Consider the following 19,476-nt stretch of genomic DNA (forward strand, 5'->3'; position numbering starts at 1 on the left):
GTAACGAGTTGTCTCTTCTTATACATTTACGTTCTTTGGTTAAAGTCAAAAATAAAAATAATTGAGTAGGTAATTATTCTTAACGAAATAATAAAAAATATTCAATACTTTATTCTTTTTACCATTACGGAACCATTACGGCAAAAGTTTTCTTCATAATGAAAAATATCGCATGTACTTATTAAAAAATATTAAAGTGAAGGATCCGATTGGTAGTGCTCGTTGCTTTTATCAATATCCTCTAAATTTAAATCAAGGTGAATTCCTGAATCACTTCTTCCAAAAGTTTTGGGGGACGAGGTAGTCGGACGTTTTGATCGCTTAGCCCCAAAAACAACAACTTCATTTTCCACTACCTTACGTTTTTCGGTATTTCCATTGTTGTAGCTACTATTTAAGCATTTAGGTCTAAAACACTCATCTATTTTATTATTCTTCCGTGGTGGACTCCAATTTAGTTCGTGATGTACTATAGCTTCCACAACTAATTTCTTCGCAGTTATTTCTGGGCTGCTAAATGGTGATGTATCGGAGTTTGGAAAACTATGCATTGGAGTATTGTGGCTAAAGACAACAACAAAATACATACATGAATAGTTTACTTGCACGTTACGTATTGAAATAAATCTTACCAGTGCGTTACCGATTTAACTATATTTTCGTTATGCACTTCATTTGCCTGCATAATCATTGTAGAAGAATGAGCATCGCAATGCATTTGGACATATTCCAATTCGCTTTCCTGGGATATGAATTTGTTTAATTTTTTTACTATTATTGTGTTTAATGTTAGCGTTGTACCTTCCGAGCATGCTCAAGATCGCTTTCAAAGAAAGCCGTCTCACATTCCAGCTGCGATTCCTCCAGTGCTTGCATCACTTGCTTCATTTCTTCTAATTTCATTCCTTCTTCATAGAGCCCTAAACCTTTTATCATGTCGATGCGAAAATATAAATAGTTAAAAAAAAAACTAGAGGCGACTGTATGAGTGCTATTATATTCAACTCACTAATTAAATAAGTTTTGTACTCCTTGAGCTTTGTATTTCTTAATTCCATTTTTGAAAATTTACTAAAAGTATGTATTGTTATGTTAAATGCTAAAATAACAACGTGTTTACTAGACCCTCTTATTCTTATTGTTTTTAAAATAACTGTATACCCTGCCAGCCAAAAGTGCACGGTGCAGCGAACAAAGGTGGCGCCGTCAGTGGTACCGCTACTTTGGTTTCGCCGATTTTGACAGTTGTGGTAACTTGTAAATAAACCTTTGTTTCTATCATTTCTATCATCATTCTTGCCAAAAGTGGTGAAAAATCTGGTGAAACCGCGGGTTTCGGTCACTTCAAAACTGGTGACATTTGTATTGGGGTGTCAGATTGTCACCACTTTCCCCCTGTACGTGTGAGCCGGCATCACTGTCGCACTCATTCAGATACTTCGTAAGGAAAACATATAGCTGCACTAGTCTAGCATTGCCCCCTTCTGCCAGCTCAGGGTTGCATTCTCTTCACAGCGAATTCAAAATAACCTTAGAAACTTTAAATAAAAAATCCTAAAATGTTTTTTTATTTTGCAAAATTTATTTTCAAAATGCATAATATACATACTTAATAACCAATATTATGAATAAACCTTGAAATTAACATTAATAAATATATTTTTACATACATACATATGCGCTGGCTTAATTTCTTATTATTAGTATTACTCATTTGCACATAGATGTTTAAAAAGTTGGAAAATTTCTATAACAAAGTTAAGCGATTTTAATAATATTATAATCAAAAGAAAGGTAATCGATTTATCTTTCTTTTGATATATATTAAAAGTTGCAAATCATTTATAATGGTTCACAAAAATTCAGTCTCATTACAACTTTGCAAAATTTGATTGCGTTTTTTCGACTTATATATAGACGGTTTCAAAAGTTGCAAAATTTCTATAAAAAAGTTAAGCGATTTTAACAATATTATAATCAAAAGAAAGGTAATCGGTTTACCTTTCTGTTGATATATATTAACAGTTGTAAATCATTTACACTAGTTCACAAAAAATCTGTTTTGTTACAACTTTGCAAAATTTTACCACTTTTCCACTGCTTATATATAGCTGTTTACAAAAGTTGCAAAGTTTTTATGAAAACGTAAAGCAATTTTAACGGTGTTATAATCAAAAGAAAGGTAATCGGTTTACCTTTCTTTTGATATATATTAACAGTTGCAAATAATTTATGGTGGTTCAGAAAAAATCTGTATTGTTACAACTTTGCAAAATTTTACCACTTTTCCACTGCTTATATATAGCTGTTTACAAAAGTTGCAAAGTTTTTATGAAAACGTAAAGCAGTTTTAACGGTGTTATAATCAAAAGAAAGGTAATCGGTTTACCTTTCTTTTGATATATATTAACAGTTGCAAATAATTTATGGTGGTTCAGAAAAATTAAGTTTTCTTACAACTTTGCAAAATTTGACAAGTTGGACCTACACTTTGAAGGTGCTCCTGGCGTTGAAAGTGCTGAGGGCGGAAGGTACTCATGGTGCTCCTGGCGATGAAGGAGCTGAGGGTAGAGGGTACTGGTGGTGCTCCTGGCGATGAAGAATCTGAGGGCAGAAGGTTCTAATGGTGCTCCTGGCGATGAAGATGCAAGCGTACCGGTTGAGAAGCAGCCATTTGTAATAGCAATTGAGAAAAAAGTGTGTGACGTTCGTAATTTTGAAGCTTGCTATTTCTGTTTTGCTTCTTTCTTTATGTGTATTTTGTCGGTGGTTTATTTCATTGATTTTTAAGCGATGTTCAATAAATTTTTTGTGCAAATGTAATTAAAATGAAGTGTGCGGTGATTGATGGCAAAAACACGTACAAAACAATAATTTTGTTAGCACAAACATGTGCTGCAAAATTGCTTGCATTTTTTTTTGCGCTTCGTCTTCATATTCTTTGTTTACTTTTCAAAGAAAATAACATGGCGCTGAGATTACAAACGTCAGCCAGAAAATTACTTTTTTCTTTTGCTTCATCTTGTCAGATCTTGTGTAGTTGGATCATGGTAGTTCATGGGACTTCGGTCATAGCACCCTGCTTTCATATTTCAATCAGAGAATCTGCGTTACCCTGTGCCAAAGTTATCGTTTGGTTTGTGCCTTTGCTTAGCTCAATGTCAAGCAAGCGTAGTTGCCAACTAAAACATAGATATGCTCCCATTTTCACTTAAGGCCCGTCCACATAGGTTGGTGTTATGCAGAAAATTTGTTTGGCAAACTGCGTGCAATTGTTGTTGCAGCAAATTCGGAGAGAGCGAGTTTGGCGACTCTCACAGCAAACTAATTTTGTTTGGTCAAACTGCAGCAAATTCGGTGTTGTCATATACAAAAATTTTAAATTGTGCGCGTTATGTACATCTGAAATTCTCATTTCGTGTTGGCAATAGCCATGAAAACCATAATGAACGTGCATCCCAGTGCCAAACTCGACATAACCACCTCCGAGCAAACTAAGCAGCCGCCATTTAATTTGGCACACAAAAGTTTGTCTGCATAACACCGACCATACAATTTGACCATCTGGAATGTTTGAAGAGGGATGCTACGTATTTAAAAAGATACATTCAAATTATTCAATTATTTAGGAGGATTTTTCATGATGAGTGGTCAAATTAAAGACCTCACCTGTAGATGTGTGGTGAAGTTTTTATTATTTTTTTTAATTAATAACTTTTTTTTCATCGATATAGGGTGATTTGAAATTTGATGAAACTAAAAACATGGCCTATGCCAGACTGCTCTTCACTGGCACTCGGATCCCTTTTAACTCTGACTAACATTTGGAATATTTTTTAAGTTTTTGAAATTTAGTTTTGGGTGGTTTAACGCCATGCGGGTTCACTAGTATCTATTAATAGGCCTGTTTTCTTTGACCAGAAATTTAGGCTTTTAGCTTATTTTGTATGAAAGACTTAACCAACATAATTATATTGGCTTATGCAACGCTACCATGGCTTGTATATCGAACTAGAGGTATTGCAATCGGTCTTGCCGTTGAAAATTTTCAGAAAGTCGCAAAAAAGGGGTCATTGACGAAAAAAGGGCGCCTTATTATTTTTGCTTTTCTTTCCTAGTTATTTTTTTCTAAGAACCAAAGTCTAAATCTAACTTACATGTATTAAGGTGTTCTTACACGATATGTATTTGCATGTGTACATGCCACTTTTTATATATGGAAATGTGAACATATCGTGTAATGGCAAATTAGATATGTTTCTGTACAAAGCAGATGCACATACATTCGAAAAAGAAATGTTTCTATTTTCATCTGACATACAAACAGAATCATCTGAGATTAGATTATTTCGTTTTCAAAGAACGTATTTTTAAATAGTTAAATAAAGACTGTGAATTTGACTGACATACGCAATTACATATGTATTGATAAAGTCACATTTACAGATGCAAATACATATCGTGTGAGAACACCTTTATAAAGTATTTCCACTGATAGATACGGTGACCACTCGTACCGATTTTGACGTGACAGTACCGATTTTGAGAAAATTGGCCCGATGAATATTTTTCGTAAGTCGGGACGCATGAGTCCTCCGATTTTGCGGCAGCACTTTCGTTATCACAAAGGACATAGAATATAAGGGAGCCATAAACATAGCCAGCATCCTTGTTTTCTATGATCTTTGGTTGCGTTTTATTAGCCGTCATCGATTCGCCAACAGTTAGCGAATGGCGAAAAGAACGTGTAAGACTGCTTTTACACAGTTCAAGTATTGAATTCAATTCTGCTCGCATGTGGAAGAGAGGGGGTGAGAAGAAAAGGGACGAGTACACATGCGTCTGTACCGTCAAGTCGTTTCCACTTTCTTGCTTTGCTTTTGGCATTTTCGTTGCTTCCCATTTAAAGAACCAAAAACTTGAGTTCAACAGAATTGAAACGTGTAAAAGCAAATAGAAAACACAAAAGAGAATAAGCAAGAATTGCTTTCAAGTACTTGAATCATGTAAATCGGGTATAACTGGCATAAATAAATTAGATTGGAAGTACTGAAAATGAGCTGGCACAAATGACATTTGTTGGGAAGCACTTAATGAATTGCCTGGAAGCACCGAGTTATGTGACAGTTCATAAAGTAACCAAAACAAGAAATTTATGTGCATACATATTTGCAATTATTTAGAGAAAATTGAGCAGAATTTATAATAAAAACACAAAAATGGACAACGAGCGACTAGATTTGGTAACAAAGTGCTCTTTTTGGTTATTATCATCTATTTAGTCAAAAATAAAATTTCAGATTTCCCAATACTTAAAAAATGAGGAAGAGCTCATTGGCGGCAGTGCTGGTATCTTGGGGATGTTAAATAGCTTGCCTTCGAGCTCCAGCTCCGAATCTTCCTCAAGCCTTGATGAACCGGAACGAGAAGAAAGCAGCAAACGTGAGAACTTTGGTGAAGTCGTTGAAGGTGACAACGAAAGTGAATTCAAAGCCCACATGAGACTACGGCGTTCAACTGTAGAACTTTTAATCAGTACATTGTGGTACATACAAATTCCAAAATTTTTGTACAAAAATGTACGAAATTCGACAAAGATTCATCAATATTTTGAGCTTTTTAATTAGATTTCTTAGAAACATGAGTACCGTTGATTTTTGGTAAATTTTTTTGTGGAAAAAAATCTGGATGGAAGAAAATGTGCGAACAAAAAATTTTCATAAATCAAGGGTACAACTTCAAACTTTATTGTACTAAAATTTAATGGGCTACAAAACTGCACAATTTTAGAAAATCTGAGCCCTTACTCTGTAGTTCGAATCAAAAAGAAGTTCTATTCGAACGCCTTACTATGGATTCGAACTACAGAGTAAGGCGCCTGATTAAAATGTTTACAATTTTGATCAACATTTGTTAAAATTCGTCGAATTTTTATGAATGTTCTATAAAGTTTTGAATTTTGACTTACATTTTTTTTAAATAGTAATATTTTCATAAAAAAATAATAAACATTTCTTAAACAAAGAAAAGTAGCCAAAACTTGAGAAAAAGTCTTTTCCCTATTAACATTCTCGCGTATATACAGTGTGTTTATAGGTTTTGCGATAATTTTAAAAAATTTTGTTCTCTAAAAACGAAATTGTACTATTACTACGTTTATACGCACGTATTTTTTGCAAATAACAATTTTCAAAATAGTAAACTTTGCCGTATAAACGCTGAGTTAAATTTTTATTTGTAAATAACTAAATCACGCAAATAAGTTTTGATTAGTGGTACTATTTGCAAATAAGCGCAAGACGCCGCCATTCTTAGGTTTATTTTCTTTCTCGATGGTCATCTTATTGCCTTTTTATAATCAAGACCTTGCCATTTTTAATTTTATTTTCTTTTTCGATGGACATATTATTGGGTTTTTAAAATCAGGCAATATTAAAAAAGAATTTTTCACCATCGAATAAACAGTGACTTAGGTATTTGCAAATTATTTTTATTTGCAAATAGCTTACGTATAAAAGTAGTATATGTTCGGATTCGATGATTTAGAAATGTCCCGACTTTTGGCCACAGAAATCTGGTCACCGTACTAAGAGAACGTTCGGCTGCAGTGATCGGACTTAACCCCACATTGCGGTAGATCTGGCACTTTTTTTGAGCATCTACCACATCTACCACTCAAGGTCTGAAATCTACCACATATTCGCGTTTTTGAGCATTTTAATATAATTATCTTAATTTTAAGAGCAAAAATTGTCCAAAACTAAACACTATATGGTAACAAGAATGATAGAATACAGGGCTCCGCATTCGCGGCGACGATGACATTTTTCAAATATAAGTAAATAAAGCCGAATGGGAGGATAAAATAAACTGTAAAGTAGTAAATCTTCTCAGTAATAAATTTTTCGACAGGAAACGTGGTTTTATTGTGTTAAATTGCAAAATATATAATTTATAAAAAAGAATTAATAGCGAAAATGTTAAAAACGGCCATTTTTGTAAAAGTATTAGCAAATTTAAGTGCATCTAAAGTTTCTGAGGCGTTTTTTACTTTTACTTGAGAATTGTCAAAATCGGCAAGTCCCAATTAGCTGTGTCTGGAACGTGCAACATTTGTTCGCTACTTCGTGATGTGATAAAAAAAGCTGGCAGCACTCCGCAAGGTTGCGGAAATCTCTCAAAATATGTTCGAACAATTGGGGTGTTCACAGTTCGTTCCAAATTGTGTCTGAAAATGTAGACGTCTACATTTTGAGACATCTTTAGCATCAAACTGTGAGCACCCCTTTCTAGCAGTCGTCGCAAAATCGTCTCAAAACTTTGCTGATGTTGCCAGACATTTCCTCTTTGCGTGCATTTTTTATATATCGCCTTTCGATTTTGTTTCTGAAATATTGTAATTATTTAACTTAATTACCAATTCCTAATATTTGTTATTTCTTTTCCTTGATTTGTTTCTTTTCATCAGAAATTGCGCTCAAATTAAATGCAAATACAAAAAACGTGCCCAATGAATAAAAAAAATGTGATTAGTATTGCCATAATGCAACCCTGCTGCGAGGTTGCAAAATGTAGACGCGTAAAAAACATACCTTTGAGTGTGACAAAATGTAGACGGCGTCGTTTTCCAATTTTGTATGGAAAACAACAACACCACAGATTTTACGGTTAGAAAACGTCTTAAAATGTAGACGTCTACATTTTCAGACACTATTTGGAACGAACTGTGAACACCCCAAATATCTTGATATGGAGGAACTACTTTACACTGTCAAGGAAAAATCTTGCACTTTATTATACTAAAATTAAATTTTTTTAGAGTAATTAAAAAGTTTGCAATTTAGGTGAAGCTTTGCAGAATTTTTGTAATCTTTGTACAAAGTTTGATCAAAATCCCAGAGATCTGCCACATTTTTTTCCAGATTTTACCGTACAGCATTTTTTAAAATCCGATCACTCTTCGGCTGTTGAATTTAGTGGTACAATTCCCAACAAAGATTTAGGTTTGAGCTCAACTTGAGGTTAAGTTGAGAATTAAGGTATTTCTCAAATCTCCAACATTTCTCAATAGTACCTCAAGTGGAGGATCATAGCGTTCTCAACAAAAAGGACATTTTTCATTGTATGAAAAAAGGACTGTTTCTAAAGTTGAGAAAATACTAGTTCCCAACATCAACTCCAATTTAATTCTCCAGTTGGTCTCAAACATATTATTGAAATACTGAAATTGAAATAGTAAAATAACTTGCACCTTTTTGATTGAAACGACATATATAGATTAATTTAAATATTAATTTTTCATTTTATTACTCCTCTTGTATTATCTTCTTCTTCTTGTTGTTGTTGTTGTTGTTGTTGTAACAGCACGTAGTCCCCGAATTGGTTGGTTGTTTATTCATCTTCCCCATCTGACTCCTCCAACCTTAGGCCCAGGAAGCGAGCAGTCTCGATAGGTTGAGTCCACAACGCTTCGGGTGTCAGATGGGTGGGATATGTAGGGCATGCGAACAAGTGTGTGGTGTTGTGTGGACCAGTTCCGCATGCTGGGCAGGTGTCAGCGATCTCTGGGTCTAATCTGGTTCTGTATGAATTTAAGCGGCTGCACCAGCCAGATCTGAGTTGAGCTAGCGTGGTTCTGGTTTCGCGCGGGAGTTGGAGTTCGCTCATATCGATGGGAGGCGGTCGGCCACCGAGGACTATGTTTTCGTGGCGTCCTCGTGTAGCGGAGATGACTGCTTCGCGATGCAGGTTGTTGATTCCCTCAAGGTATGCCTCGCGGCTCAGTGGTGAATTAAGATGTTGGTCGATGTCTGCTTCTAGATGACTGAGGTGTCTCCTTACGTGTCTTGGTGGTTCTGCTCTCAATGTCAGACTGTAGTTTGGGTGAGTTGTTCTGTGACAGCCTAGCAGGAACTGTTTTGACAGCAGCATATTGTGATCCTTTACCCGGAGCATTGAAGTCTCGTCGTGTAGGTGTTGTTCGGAGGACATAAGGAGACATCCTGTCGCGGTTCGTAGAGCGGCATTTTGGCATGTCTGAAGGTTTTTCCACTGCGTGTCACTCGTGCCTACTGTCCACACAGGGGCGGCATAGTTTGCAACGGACCGGCCGATCGCTTTATATGTCACAAGCAGAGTTTCTTTATCTTTTCCCCAAGTGCTGCCGGCGAGCGACTTGAGGACTTTATTTCTACTTCGCAGTTTGTTGCAAACTGTGGTGGTGTGTGCCGAGAAGGACATGAGACTGTCGAACGTGACGCCTAGTATCTTTGGGTGGTTGACTGTCGGAATCTTGACTCCGCCAACGAACACGTTCAGATCGAGCCTCACCTCTTTTGTCCACGTGGTGAAGAGTGTAGCTGTTGACTTAGCGGCCGAGATTTGTAAGCTGCGCGCTGTGAAAAATCGGGACACGTCCTCGAGGTAGCGGTTGAGCAGTGTGCACATGCCGTCGATGTTGTTGCCCGTTGCCATGATGGAACAGTCATCCGCGTATGAGACTAAGGAGACTCCCTGAGGTGGAGGTGGGAGTTTCGCTATGTATAGGTTGAACAGGATCGGTGATAGTACCCCGCCTTGTGGTACACCCTGCTTAATCCTACGTGGCTTTGATGTTTTGTTTCTGAATACAACAGATGATTGCCTCCCGCAGAGGTAACTAACAATCCAACGTTTTGTGTGCGGCGGTAGGGTGGACGAGATGATGTCTTCTATAAGTGTTGCATGATTAACGGTGTCGAAGGCCTTTGATAGGTCTAGTGCCACTAGGATGGTGCGGGCGCAGGGGCGCTTTTGGTTCAAACCGTCGGTTATTTGCGCCGTGATGGTATTTAATGCAGTGGTGGTGCTGTGTAGCTTCCTGAATCCATGCTGATGTGAGGCAAGATGCAGGTGTTGAGTCAGTTGCGGGAGGAGTAGCGTCTCTAGGGTTTTGGCCACCGGGGAGAGGAGTGTGATCGGTCTGTAGGATTCACCTAATTCCGCGTTCTTCCCAGGTTTTTGCAAGGGGATTACTCGCCCGTTTTTCCATATCTCTGGGATGGTGTGTGTGGCTAGTGAGGCGTTTAATAGATTGGTGAGGTATTCGACTCCCGGGGCATCCAATTGCTTTAGCATCAGCATGGAGATGCCATCTGAGCCGACCGATTTCGATGCCTTGGCCTTACGAATCGCGTCTTGTACTTCGTTGGGTGTGAATGCTGGTGGTGTGTCAGTTGCTCGGATGTTGTGTGCTTTGCGGAGTGTGCTGCGTTGGCTTATGCTCCTCGCAGGGTGTGCAATAAATTGTCGGCAGAATTCACGCGCGCATTTCTTGGAGTCGGTGTGAATTTCGTTGCCAAATTTGATGGCCGTGTGGTCGTTATACTTCGTCGGATTCGAGAGGGACTTTACAGTAGTCCATAGCTTGCTTACGCCCTCTTGAAGGTTGCATGATTTGAGGTGCTCCCACCATTTATTTCGCTTGTGGTTGTTTACGAGGCGCTTGATCTCAGCGTTAAGATCCTTGATGCTAGGATCTTCGGGATTGGCTCGCCTGGTTCGGTCACGGACGTCAGCGAGTCTTGCCGCTTCGGTCGGAAAGCCTGGTCGGATCTCCGGTATGCGTCCGGCTGGGATGAAGCGGGCAGCTGCCGCGTTTAGGACCGTGCGGAATTTACGCTCGGCTATGCGAGCGTCTGGTGGAGTTGGTAGGGCACCTATGTGGGTGTTCACGTAGTCTCTGAAGCCGTCCCAGTTGGCCTTTTTGATGTTGACATAGGTACGGCGTTCGGAGCAAACAAAGTCGTTGGGGCGGTCAATGGATAGTATGATGGGAAGGTGGTCGGAGGACAACGAGATCATGGCTCGCCATGTGGTTCAGTTGATTAAGTTTGCACTTGCGATAGATAAGTCAGGCGAGCTGCTGCAAGTGTCTGTGAGTCTCGTTGGGGCATCGTCATTCAGGCAGCAGAAGGTGGAGTCATCAATTTGCTCTGACAGCGCTGTACCCCGTTGGTCGTTGCCGAGGTTGGAGTGCCAGAGCTCGTGATGGGCATTGAAGTCGCCTATCACTAGCGTGTTATCTCCGATGAGTAGGGGGCTGATATCTGGACGATATCCTGGCGTACAACTGGTGATGGGTGGGATGTAGACGTTGATGATTTTCAGATCGGTGTGTCCTGAAGTAACGGCTATACCCTGGCATTCGATGAAGAGGTCGGCGCTGTCGATTGCAGGCGTGATGCTTCTATATTGTACTGAGTGGTGGATGATAAAAGCGATGCCTCCTCCTCTGTCGCGTAGGCGGTCTTTGCGGATTACGTTGTATCCGTCGCAGGTGAGAAGGTTAGAACCGCTGCGGAGCCTTGTTTCTTGTACTGCCGCGATTTTGATGTTATGCCTCGACATGAAGTCGGTCACCTCTGGGATTTTGCCTTGGAGGCCGTTGATGTTGATGTGCATAATGGCAATGGTACTAGGTTGGTTTGTTCGGGCCGCCGGTGTAAGTGGAGACTGGTTTTGTTGTGAAGGTGGTATTGTTTGGAGGGGCGGTATGGCGGGGGTGTGTGGTGTGGCCGCCGAGGTCGTGTTTGGTGGCCGGGAGCAGCAGGGGGCGACGTAGGCGCTGGAGTGGTCGCGTAGCCTTCTCAGCCTCGAACAGCTGCGGAAGTGACACCAGCCCTCGCACCTGTTGCATTGAACGGATGCTACGTTGGCGCGGATCTGGGTTGCACATACCGTGCATGTCCAGATCCGAATTTGGGGTTGTTCATTTAGTCTGTGGTGGCTTTCAGATTGCTGGTCTGGCTGATGTGTAGTTGCTCGCTCTGGCGTTCGAGGTTGCAAATACGTGGGGTTAGCTTGCTGAGTGGGCGAGGGTGTTGGTGGTTGCAGATTGTTGTTGGGTATGGTGCAGCAGGGAGCCAGATAGTTGGGTAACCGGTCCCGTGTGCTATTTAGGCCTGAACAATTGCGGAAATGACACCATCCTTCACAGCCACTGCATTGAACGGACGTGGCGTTGCCATGTATGCGGTTGTTGCATACACAGCACAGCCAGACTTGCCTGTTGGTGGTGCTAGGTTGTTGCCGCTCTTGAGTTGCGGGATGTGCATGTGGGTGTGATTGCGTACGTTGCCCTCTGGTATGCCTTTGCATTGCTGTGTGATGTTGAATTTGGTGTGATACGTTGAGGTTATGTGATTGCATTTGCGTTGCTGAGTAATGTTGCGTTTGGTGTGATAAGTTGAGGTTATGTGTGTTTTGTTGCCGGGGTGCTTGTTGCTGTCGGGTGTTGTTTGGTTCGCCTGGCTGCTGGTTGTGCGTTGCGGTGGTTACAGGCTGGCAACAGGCTGCGATGTAGTTTGCTTGCCATTCTCTGTGGCTGTTGAGGCCTGAGCACTGTCTGAGATGGCACCATCGATTGCAATTTGTGCAGCGCACCGATATAGAGCGGTGGTGAATTCTGAGTTCGCAGACACTGCACGTGTAAGGTCCAGGGTTTTTTTCGATTCCGGCTCGGGCGAGGAGAATGCGGAGCAGAGTTGCCGGAAGGTCCTGCTCCGATGATGAAAAATTGTGAAATTCGGGGATGTATGCTGAGGTGATGGTCCTTGGCCGGAGTGACCGGGTCGATCTGGTGAACGTAGAACCGACCATCGTGAGATCTTCTTCTTCTTTTTTGGCGCTGTAACCGCCTAAGCGATTTTGGCCGAGTTCAGCAAAGCACGCCAGTCGTTTCTCTTCTGTGCCAACTGACGCCAATTGGAAACGCCAAGTGAAGCCAAGTCCTTCTCCACCTGATTGTATTATCAATTATTAGTATTATTCTTTCAAGATTATTTAAGGATACTTTGAAGATTATTTAATTTTTTTGGGTAATTTTCTTTTTTATATAGCTTTCCCTTTTTCACTTGATAATTAAAAAATTTGTTTTCATATCACTTTTTACGTATCTGCGCGTCGGTTAGAGATGAGTTGGAGAATGATGTTGGATATCAACTTGAGAACTATGAATTTCTCCAAGGTTAGCGAAATATTTTTTTGATGTTTGTTGGGAAGCTTTGCCCATTACAGGGTTGTCAACATACATAGAAATTGAGTTGCTGCAAGGTGAAGAGTTGCATTTCCCCTAAAAGTTTTAAGTGATGCCTTTTTTCGTGCTTACAGGAGAAAATATTTTTTAACGGTATGGTTCTGTCAGCATTTCCCAGAAAAAATCTTTGAAAACGGGGGAAAAAATTGCCATTCAGCATTTGAAAGTTTTCTGGTTCAGTCAATCAGAAAGAGGCAAAAACTGGAATTTGACACTACAAGGTTCAAAAACTTATTTTCCCAAAAATGTAAAAAATTTAAAATTTTATAAAATATCAGAATTTTATGCATGTCTGCTTGCAATAAAAGAAGCCAATGCGCTAATTAGTTATTTCCCATTATGCCTCATTGCCCGCAGAGATAAACAGTGCATACGAAATAAGTACTTTTAACCATCCATTCAGTTCTGTTCGCTTTATTACAATTATACATATGAAAATGAAAATCAAAACTTATTACAAATAACCGATGCCAGAGCGGAGATATAATTTATTAGGCGTTTGTGAGTAGCTTTTTGCGAAAAGTTTCTTTACCATACTTAGATACTACTTAACAAGAATTTTAGCAAAAGATTGCTGATTTTGGTTAAATGAATCAATTATTTTGGAGATATATATAATTTGTGTAAAGTGAAGTAAAATTAAGTGACGAAGTGAAGGCACCCAAAGTGATGTGAAAAACTTCAATTGAAGAGACAGCGGCAGCACTGTTAAATACTCGGTACCTTCAACGTCAAAATAAAATACATTCTGCAGCACTAACGTGGATTTTGGCAAACAAATCGAAAAACAAGCATTGGTTTGGTCAGGAAAATTCCTTTTAATTAATTTGATTCTGTTCCTCTCAGTAAAATCGACAAATTATTTCAGTAATATTACAAAAATGTGGCAGGCGCAGCAGATAGCAGCAATACAAATAGCAAATCAAATGCTTTATGCGATGTCGGCACCATCAAGCTACTCCTTGAGTCAACGGCCGCCACATTTAGCACAACATGCTATGGTGGAAGACAATGCTGCAGACACAGACGACGAGGATGATGAACAGTTACGCACGCTTTTTGTTGGCAATTTGGATGATCGAGTCACCGAAGATCTACTTTATGAGGTTTTCCTGCAAGCAGGGCCAGTCGAAGCGGTACGGATACCAAAAGACAATAGTGGCCGTCAACGTAGTTTTGGATTCGTTGTTTATTCACATCGTTGTACTCCGCCTTATGCTATCAGGTTATTTGCGGGGTTAGCGTTTTACAGGAAAATGGTAACAATTAAGCTTCAAGAAGATCCGAATGCATCCAATAAACGACGTTCACTGCCCACTGATTGCGAGCGATACACACCCCGCCCAGGTGATAATAATATGTTACGCAGTACGAGCTATCCAAGTTTTTATGATCCAAGTTTAAACGAAAACAATAACTCGACGCAATTTTCAAACCCGTTTCGGACAAATTCACCTGACTGGACAAAGGGTAACAGCGGTAGAGGTCGAGACAGAGGTGGCAGAGAACGCGAACGAGACGTTGACAATGACCGCGGCGCAAGACATTCAAACTCGCACTCCCGTTCACATCCCTACAAACGTGATGAACGTCGGCAGCGTAGATAACAGAGGGCAGCCGATGGCGGCAAAGAAGTTGGTGTCATTGCAAATGATGGAAATTAAAGACATACCACAAACATTGTTAATGATAATCACAGGTAGGGGCAGTATACGTTGACATACATTGCTTGCTGATATACATACATACACAACTTCCATCAACCAAAATAATTTGGATCCTTGGCATAATTATAAGTGGCGTTTCAAAAGATTATTTAAGAAATTTGGTATAATTTGAAATTGAATTGATACATGATTATAAATTAACTTTTATCTCTTGTAGTGTTTTAATTATAAAAGCAAATAAAATAAGAAATTTATCGCACAACTTTAACAATGTAATTATAGTCATTTAGTGCGTAAATTTATTTATTTGTATAGGTTTACTAAATAACTTTTATACTTACCGCCACGAACGACTATAAGAAGTAAAGAGGTGAATATAAAACGAAGAGTATCATTTATAACAGTTCATCTTTATTAAAACATAAATATGTATTTGCATGCATCCATTAAAACGATTATCTTATACATTTTAAATATATGTAATTTAAATTGCGATATTCATATTGATTACTTATATACTTGATTCATGTACATTACTTACATATGTATGTATATTCTAAAAACCTAAAACTGTAAATAAAATATGTACGTGTAATTACAATTGTCATCAAATCACAATTAATCTAATGTGCCAGTTAGCAATTCGTTTTCAAAAAATCGTCAAAAAACTATTTAAATACACTTGTATGTACAAATTGGTTATATTACTTCAAAACTAATTTTAATATACGCTCTAATTCAGTAATTATTTAACGTATACTCTTCAACGTTTTCTCAACATTCCGATATGTACGCGTTGGTATCACTTCTATGACTAGACGGTTGTAGTTCGGATGATTGGAGAGCAGTCGAAATATTGACTTAGCGTAGCTGCGCGTTTCTAGGCTGCCCTCCAAGAGTAAATTGGCGCTTGTGACAAAGAATTTATCACGATTTTCACGCTGCATCGTGTACACCTTATCACTGCCCAGACGCTCCACAAGACGATGCAACAGTTTAGCAGCAGTCGTACGCACCAATGCATTCTGATGTAGTGCACCCTTTGTGGTGAGTATGTTAAGTACTTTTGTTGGCGTTAAATTATCACACATTGATTCCAGGGCACGTGTCGCATCGGCACGCAGAAATCGATTTGTGTCAGCAGTACGATGCAGCAGCCCACATACCAAATCATCGCATTCCTGCTCCAGACACTTCGATTTGAGCGTGAAAAGTTCGGTGGCAGCCTGACATGCGGCGCGCGCTACTTGCGAGCGCAGATTACGCACCGATCGTGTCAGCTGTATGCAAACCATATGCATTTGATTTTCCAAATGCTCTGGGTGATGACGCATCATGCGCACCATAGATTTAAGACCCAGCATGATAATTTCCCAGTTACTCGAGTCGAGCTGATCGAAAGTCTTTAGCAAGGCATCACGAGGTTTTTCGAAGCGCTGCAGTGTTGGTGGATAGAGCTCAGCTGGTGGCATTTTTATCGCTTGCTTTACGGGCGAAATGCGACGATGATTTTTCAAGAAGTGTGATGTTTTCGCCTTTTGCTTTAGCGGAGTATGCTGTGGTTTAATAGGTATGGTGGTATTGAGTTGAGAGCTTGCTGCAGAACCTGATTCAGTGCTGGTGTTGTCGTAAATCAGCTCTTGCTTCGACGGTGGACGCTCGTATAGCGATTCCATGGATTTGATCATTGAATTGCGACGCGAAAGAATTTTTAACTCTGCTATTGTAGGTGATCGCGAACGTGTTTGCGATTGTGGACGTGAGTTGCTGGGTGTTTGCGATTGTGATGGCACGGTATTGCATTGGCATGCGGCATCATCCATTTTTGCAGCGACATGCGTATATTCATATTCGCTCTTTGATGTGCCATCTTTACTGTGTGCACTTTTCTCAAGTGCTTGCCCGTGAATATGACTTTCATGTCGTTCAGTATGCTGCTCATCCATAACTACAAAGCTGCTATCATCCTCTATGTCTTCTTCAATCAACAACGACTTTGCAGATTGTGCTCGTGACAACACGGTAGGCGTATCGCCAAGCTGAGTTTTAATGCTATCGCTTTTGCTTTGCAAACTGGCCAAGCTGCCGTTTTTCTGAAGCGGCGTATTATTGCCACTCAATGTGACTCTCGAAGTGGTTATGTCCTGAACATCTTCCAGCTGTAAGACGTCTGGGTCGCTTCTCCATTTCGTGGGAGATGGACTGGTGGATTCATTATCGCTACATACATCCTGTAGTGCACCCATTTGTAGAGGCGAGCTGTTATCAGTTGTATCGTCTTGGTCTGCGCTGGCACTATTTCGTGAAGCCTTGTCGTTAAAATTGTCGAGTGTAACTGATTGCACAGATGCGGTTGATTTTTGTGAGTATGCTGCAGATTTGATTGAGTTTGGGGTTGCTTGTTTAGATTCGGTTGCGTTCTGTTGCTGTATTTCTGGGTTGCCTGTTGCTCCGCTCACTGTCGCATCTGGCTCGGCGGGAATCGCCTTGTTGCTGTAAAAATTCAGAAGATAAACGTTTTTTTTTTTAGTACTAAATAAATTTTATGGTATTCGAGGATATGTGAAATTTGCCGAGTACAAGCGATGCGGAAGTTTAATGTCTGTCGATTTGTGTAACTCTGTATCTAATAGTTATGGAAACGCTTGTTTAGATATTTTTTAAGTTATAAAATTATGTCATTGATTTGAGTAAAAAAAATGTTGTATTTCAATTGCTGCCAGGAAAAGCGTAAACCCATATATGTAATACTCCTATATTGGCAGTAAGAGCTAGTACCGTCCGAAAACACTACAGTACAGATATATCAATAAACACGTACGAAAGAAAAGGAATACATTCGTTTATAAATAAACATGTACACAACACATATACAAAAACGGCACTCAAGTACACGATACATTGACAAACACGGTACTAGACTGTCTCGCTTTGATTTCGGAATGCTTACATATTGAGAAGTTAGCTTACTGCCAATATAGAAGTATTACATATATTTGTGTTCATAAATTGTAGCAAAGTTAACGTACATATACTTCTGTTAATTTTAAAACATTACATGAAAAACCTATTATAAAGTCTATTGTGATAAGCTCGTTTTAAATTTGAATTATGGAGTACAGCAACAAAAATGTGTTTTATTTCTAAAATACTTTGGAATCTTTTGTATTTTCACATTTATGTACATATGTACACTAGGGTCTTCGATTATTATTTCCCCTTTACCAAAACCAGTTTTCTAGATATTCGAAAAATTTAAATTTGCAAAAACCGGTACCCAATTTTGAAATTAATACAAAAAAAAAACGAATAAACCGGTTTTATTTTCCATTGCTTTAATACAGTGAAATACTTATGCTGGTATGAAGTTATGATCAAAAATTACAATAAAACTATTGACAGCAAAGATAGCTTTCCCAGGCAGCAAAATCATCGTAAACGAACTCGAAACTGGATATCGCCGATCGAAAATCCCTCGTGAAACATAATGTTCGTAAAATGTAAGTTTTCTTGCTGGCTGGGTTTATTTAGGAAAGAGCAAAGCAAAATAAGTACAAAGTTTTTTTTAGATCAAAAGTAAAACAAATAAATTTGTGAAAAAATCACGTTTGGTTTTGTTTTAACTTTTTTAACACTTTACAGCAATTTTTCTGACATTTTTTCGGTTTTGAGTAGTGCTCTTGCCGCCGTAGCCGAGTGCTTGGAGGTTCACTGCAACACCAGACCATTTTTTTTCAAATAGTGGTCACCCCTCGGCAAACAATATTATTTTTGAGATTTTTAGCGATCAAAATTGGCGATAGCGAATGCTGGAATCCGGGTGCTGTTCATCCTAAAATACACTAGGATACAATTTTAAAACTAATTAGGGGTATCACTTAAACTGGGAAACGCCTTGAAAACTTCGAAAAACTCATAACTTTTATTTAGAGCGCAAGATTTGTATTCTCGATGAAAAATCCGCTTTATTCGATATTCGAAAAATAAAGATTTAAAAACGGCGAAAACATGTTAAAAAAAACCGAGTCAATCACCCTAATGTACACCCTCTATGTTAAAACGTTCAATCCTGTGCTCAGGCTTGTTCCTTACCCTTCTTCTCCGGACCAGCAGTGAGTCCAACCAAAGACCAGAAACCTATTTCTGCTGCCTATGGCAGAGACAGTTCCATCTGTGCCCCACTTCGGTTTGAGTCAATTGCTGCAACTGATATTCTGCTTTTAGGTCGCATAGAGAATGGAACTTAAGGTATGTGGCCGCTATTCTTAAATCTGTGCGGTACCCGCTGCCTCTACAGCCTCTAAACCGCGCAACTCTTCGGTGGAAGCAAGCACTTAAGGGGTTCCGCGGAGCTCACCTGAACAACACCCCGCTTTCATCCCGCTGCAATTTCCGTGTGAGGGCATAGCAGCAGCTCTTGGTTCCTCACATTGTCTGCTCTTTGTGTCAGCACAGAATATATTGCAAAGTGACGATTATTACCTTGGTTAATGCCAGTTTCGAGTAAATAAGTGACTCATTCGACCCCTGGTGCAGAACTCCTTGGCCACATTCGTTGACCTTCTTTGACACTGGCAATCACCTTCACCAGTAAGCATCGCACATAGCGGCGAGCGCAAAAGGACCAATGTCGATAACCTCACTTTTCCTTCACCCTCCGCCCAGCGACCAGCCTCCCAAAGCAAACGAAAATCCTACAAATGAACTGCAACGGACTCCAGAGTAATATCGAGG

The 19,476-nt window shown here is 39.6% G+C and overlaps 4 protein-coding genes across 4 annotated transcripts; 2 read left to right on the top strand and 2 right to left on the bottom strand.

The window, feature by feature from the left end:
- Positions 1 to 191: 191 nt before the first annotated feature.
- Positions 192 to 980, bottom strand: LOC118751702. Its single transcript, XM_036486516.1, has 3 exons — positions 802 to 980; positions 633 to 742; positions 192 to 564 (listed from the first exon to the last, which is right to left on the bottom strand). Exons 1-3 carry the CDS (start codon positions 934 to 936, stop codon positions 192 to 194), a joined length of 618 nt encoding a protein of 205 aa, XP_036342409.1. The 5' UTR covers positions 937 to 980.
- A 4,172-nt stretch (positions 981 to 5,152) lies between these two features.
- LOC118751705 lies at positions 5,153 to 8,093 on the top strand. The gene is made up of 3 exons (XM_036486519.1): positions 5,153 to 5,243; positions 5,301 to 5,614; positions 8,072 to 8,093. Exons 1-3 carry the CDS (start codon positions 5,220 to 5,222, stop codon positions 8,091 to 8,093), a joined length of 360 nt encoding a protein of 119 aa, XP_036342412.1. The 5' UTR covers positions 5,153 to 5,219.
- Positions 8,094 to 13,771: 5,678 nt separating this feature from the next.
- On the top strand, positions 13,772 to 15,097 carry LOC118751704 (RNA-binding protein 7-like). Its single transcript, XM_036486518.1, has 2 exons — positions 13,772 to 13,877; positions 13,944 to 15,097. The coding sequence occupies exon 2, from the start codon at positions 13,957 to 13,959 to the stop codon at positions 14,680 to 14,682; it is 726 nt and encodes a 241-aa protein (XP_036342411.1). The 5' UTR covers positions 13,772 to 13,877; positions 13,944 to 13,956; the 3' UTR covers positions 14,683 to 15,097.
- Positions 15,098 to 15,133: 36 nt separating this feature from the next.
- Positions 15,134 to 17,274, bottom strand: LOC118751706 (the record flags this gene model as incomplete). The annotated part of the gene is made up of 1 exon (XM_036486520.1): positions 15,134 to 17,274. A coding segment is annotated over one exon (1,783 nt), but the record flags the coding sequence as incomplete, so codon positions are not given.
- Between the last annotated feature and the right edge of the window lie 2,202 nt (positions 17,275 to 19,476).

Source organism: Rhagoletis pomonella, unplaced genomic scaffold, assembly GCF_013731165.1.
Source record: "Rhagoletis pomonella isolate Grant_MI unplaced genomic scaffold, Rhpom_1.0 Rhpom_scaffold_00925, whole genome shotgun sequence".
In the NCBI taxonomy this organism is placed as follows: Eukaryota; Metazoa; Arthropoda; class Insecta; order Diptera; family Tephritidae; genus Rhagoletis; species Rhagoletis pomonella.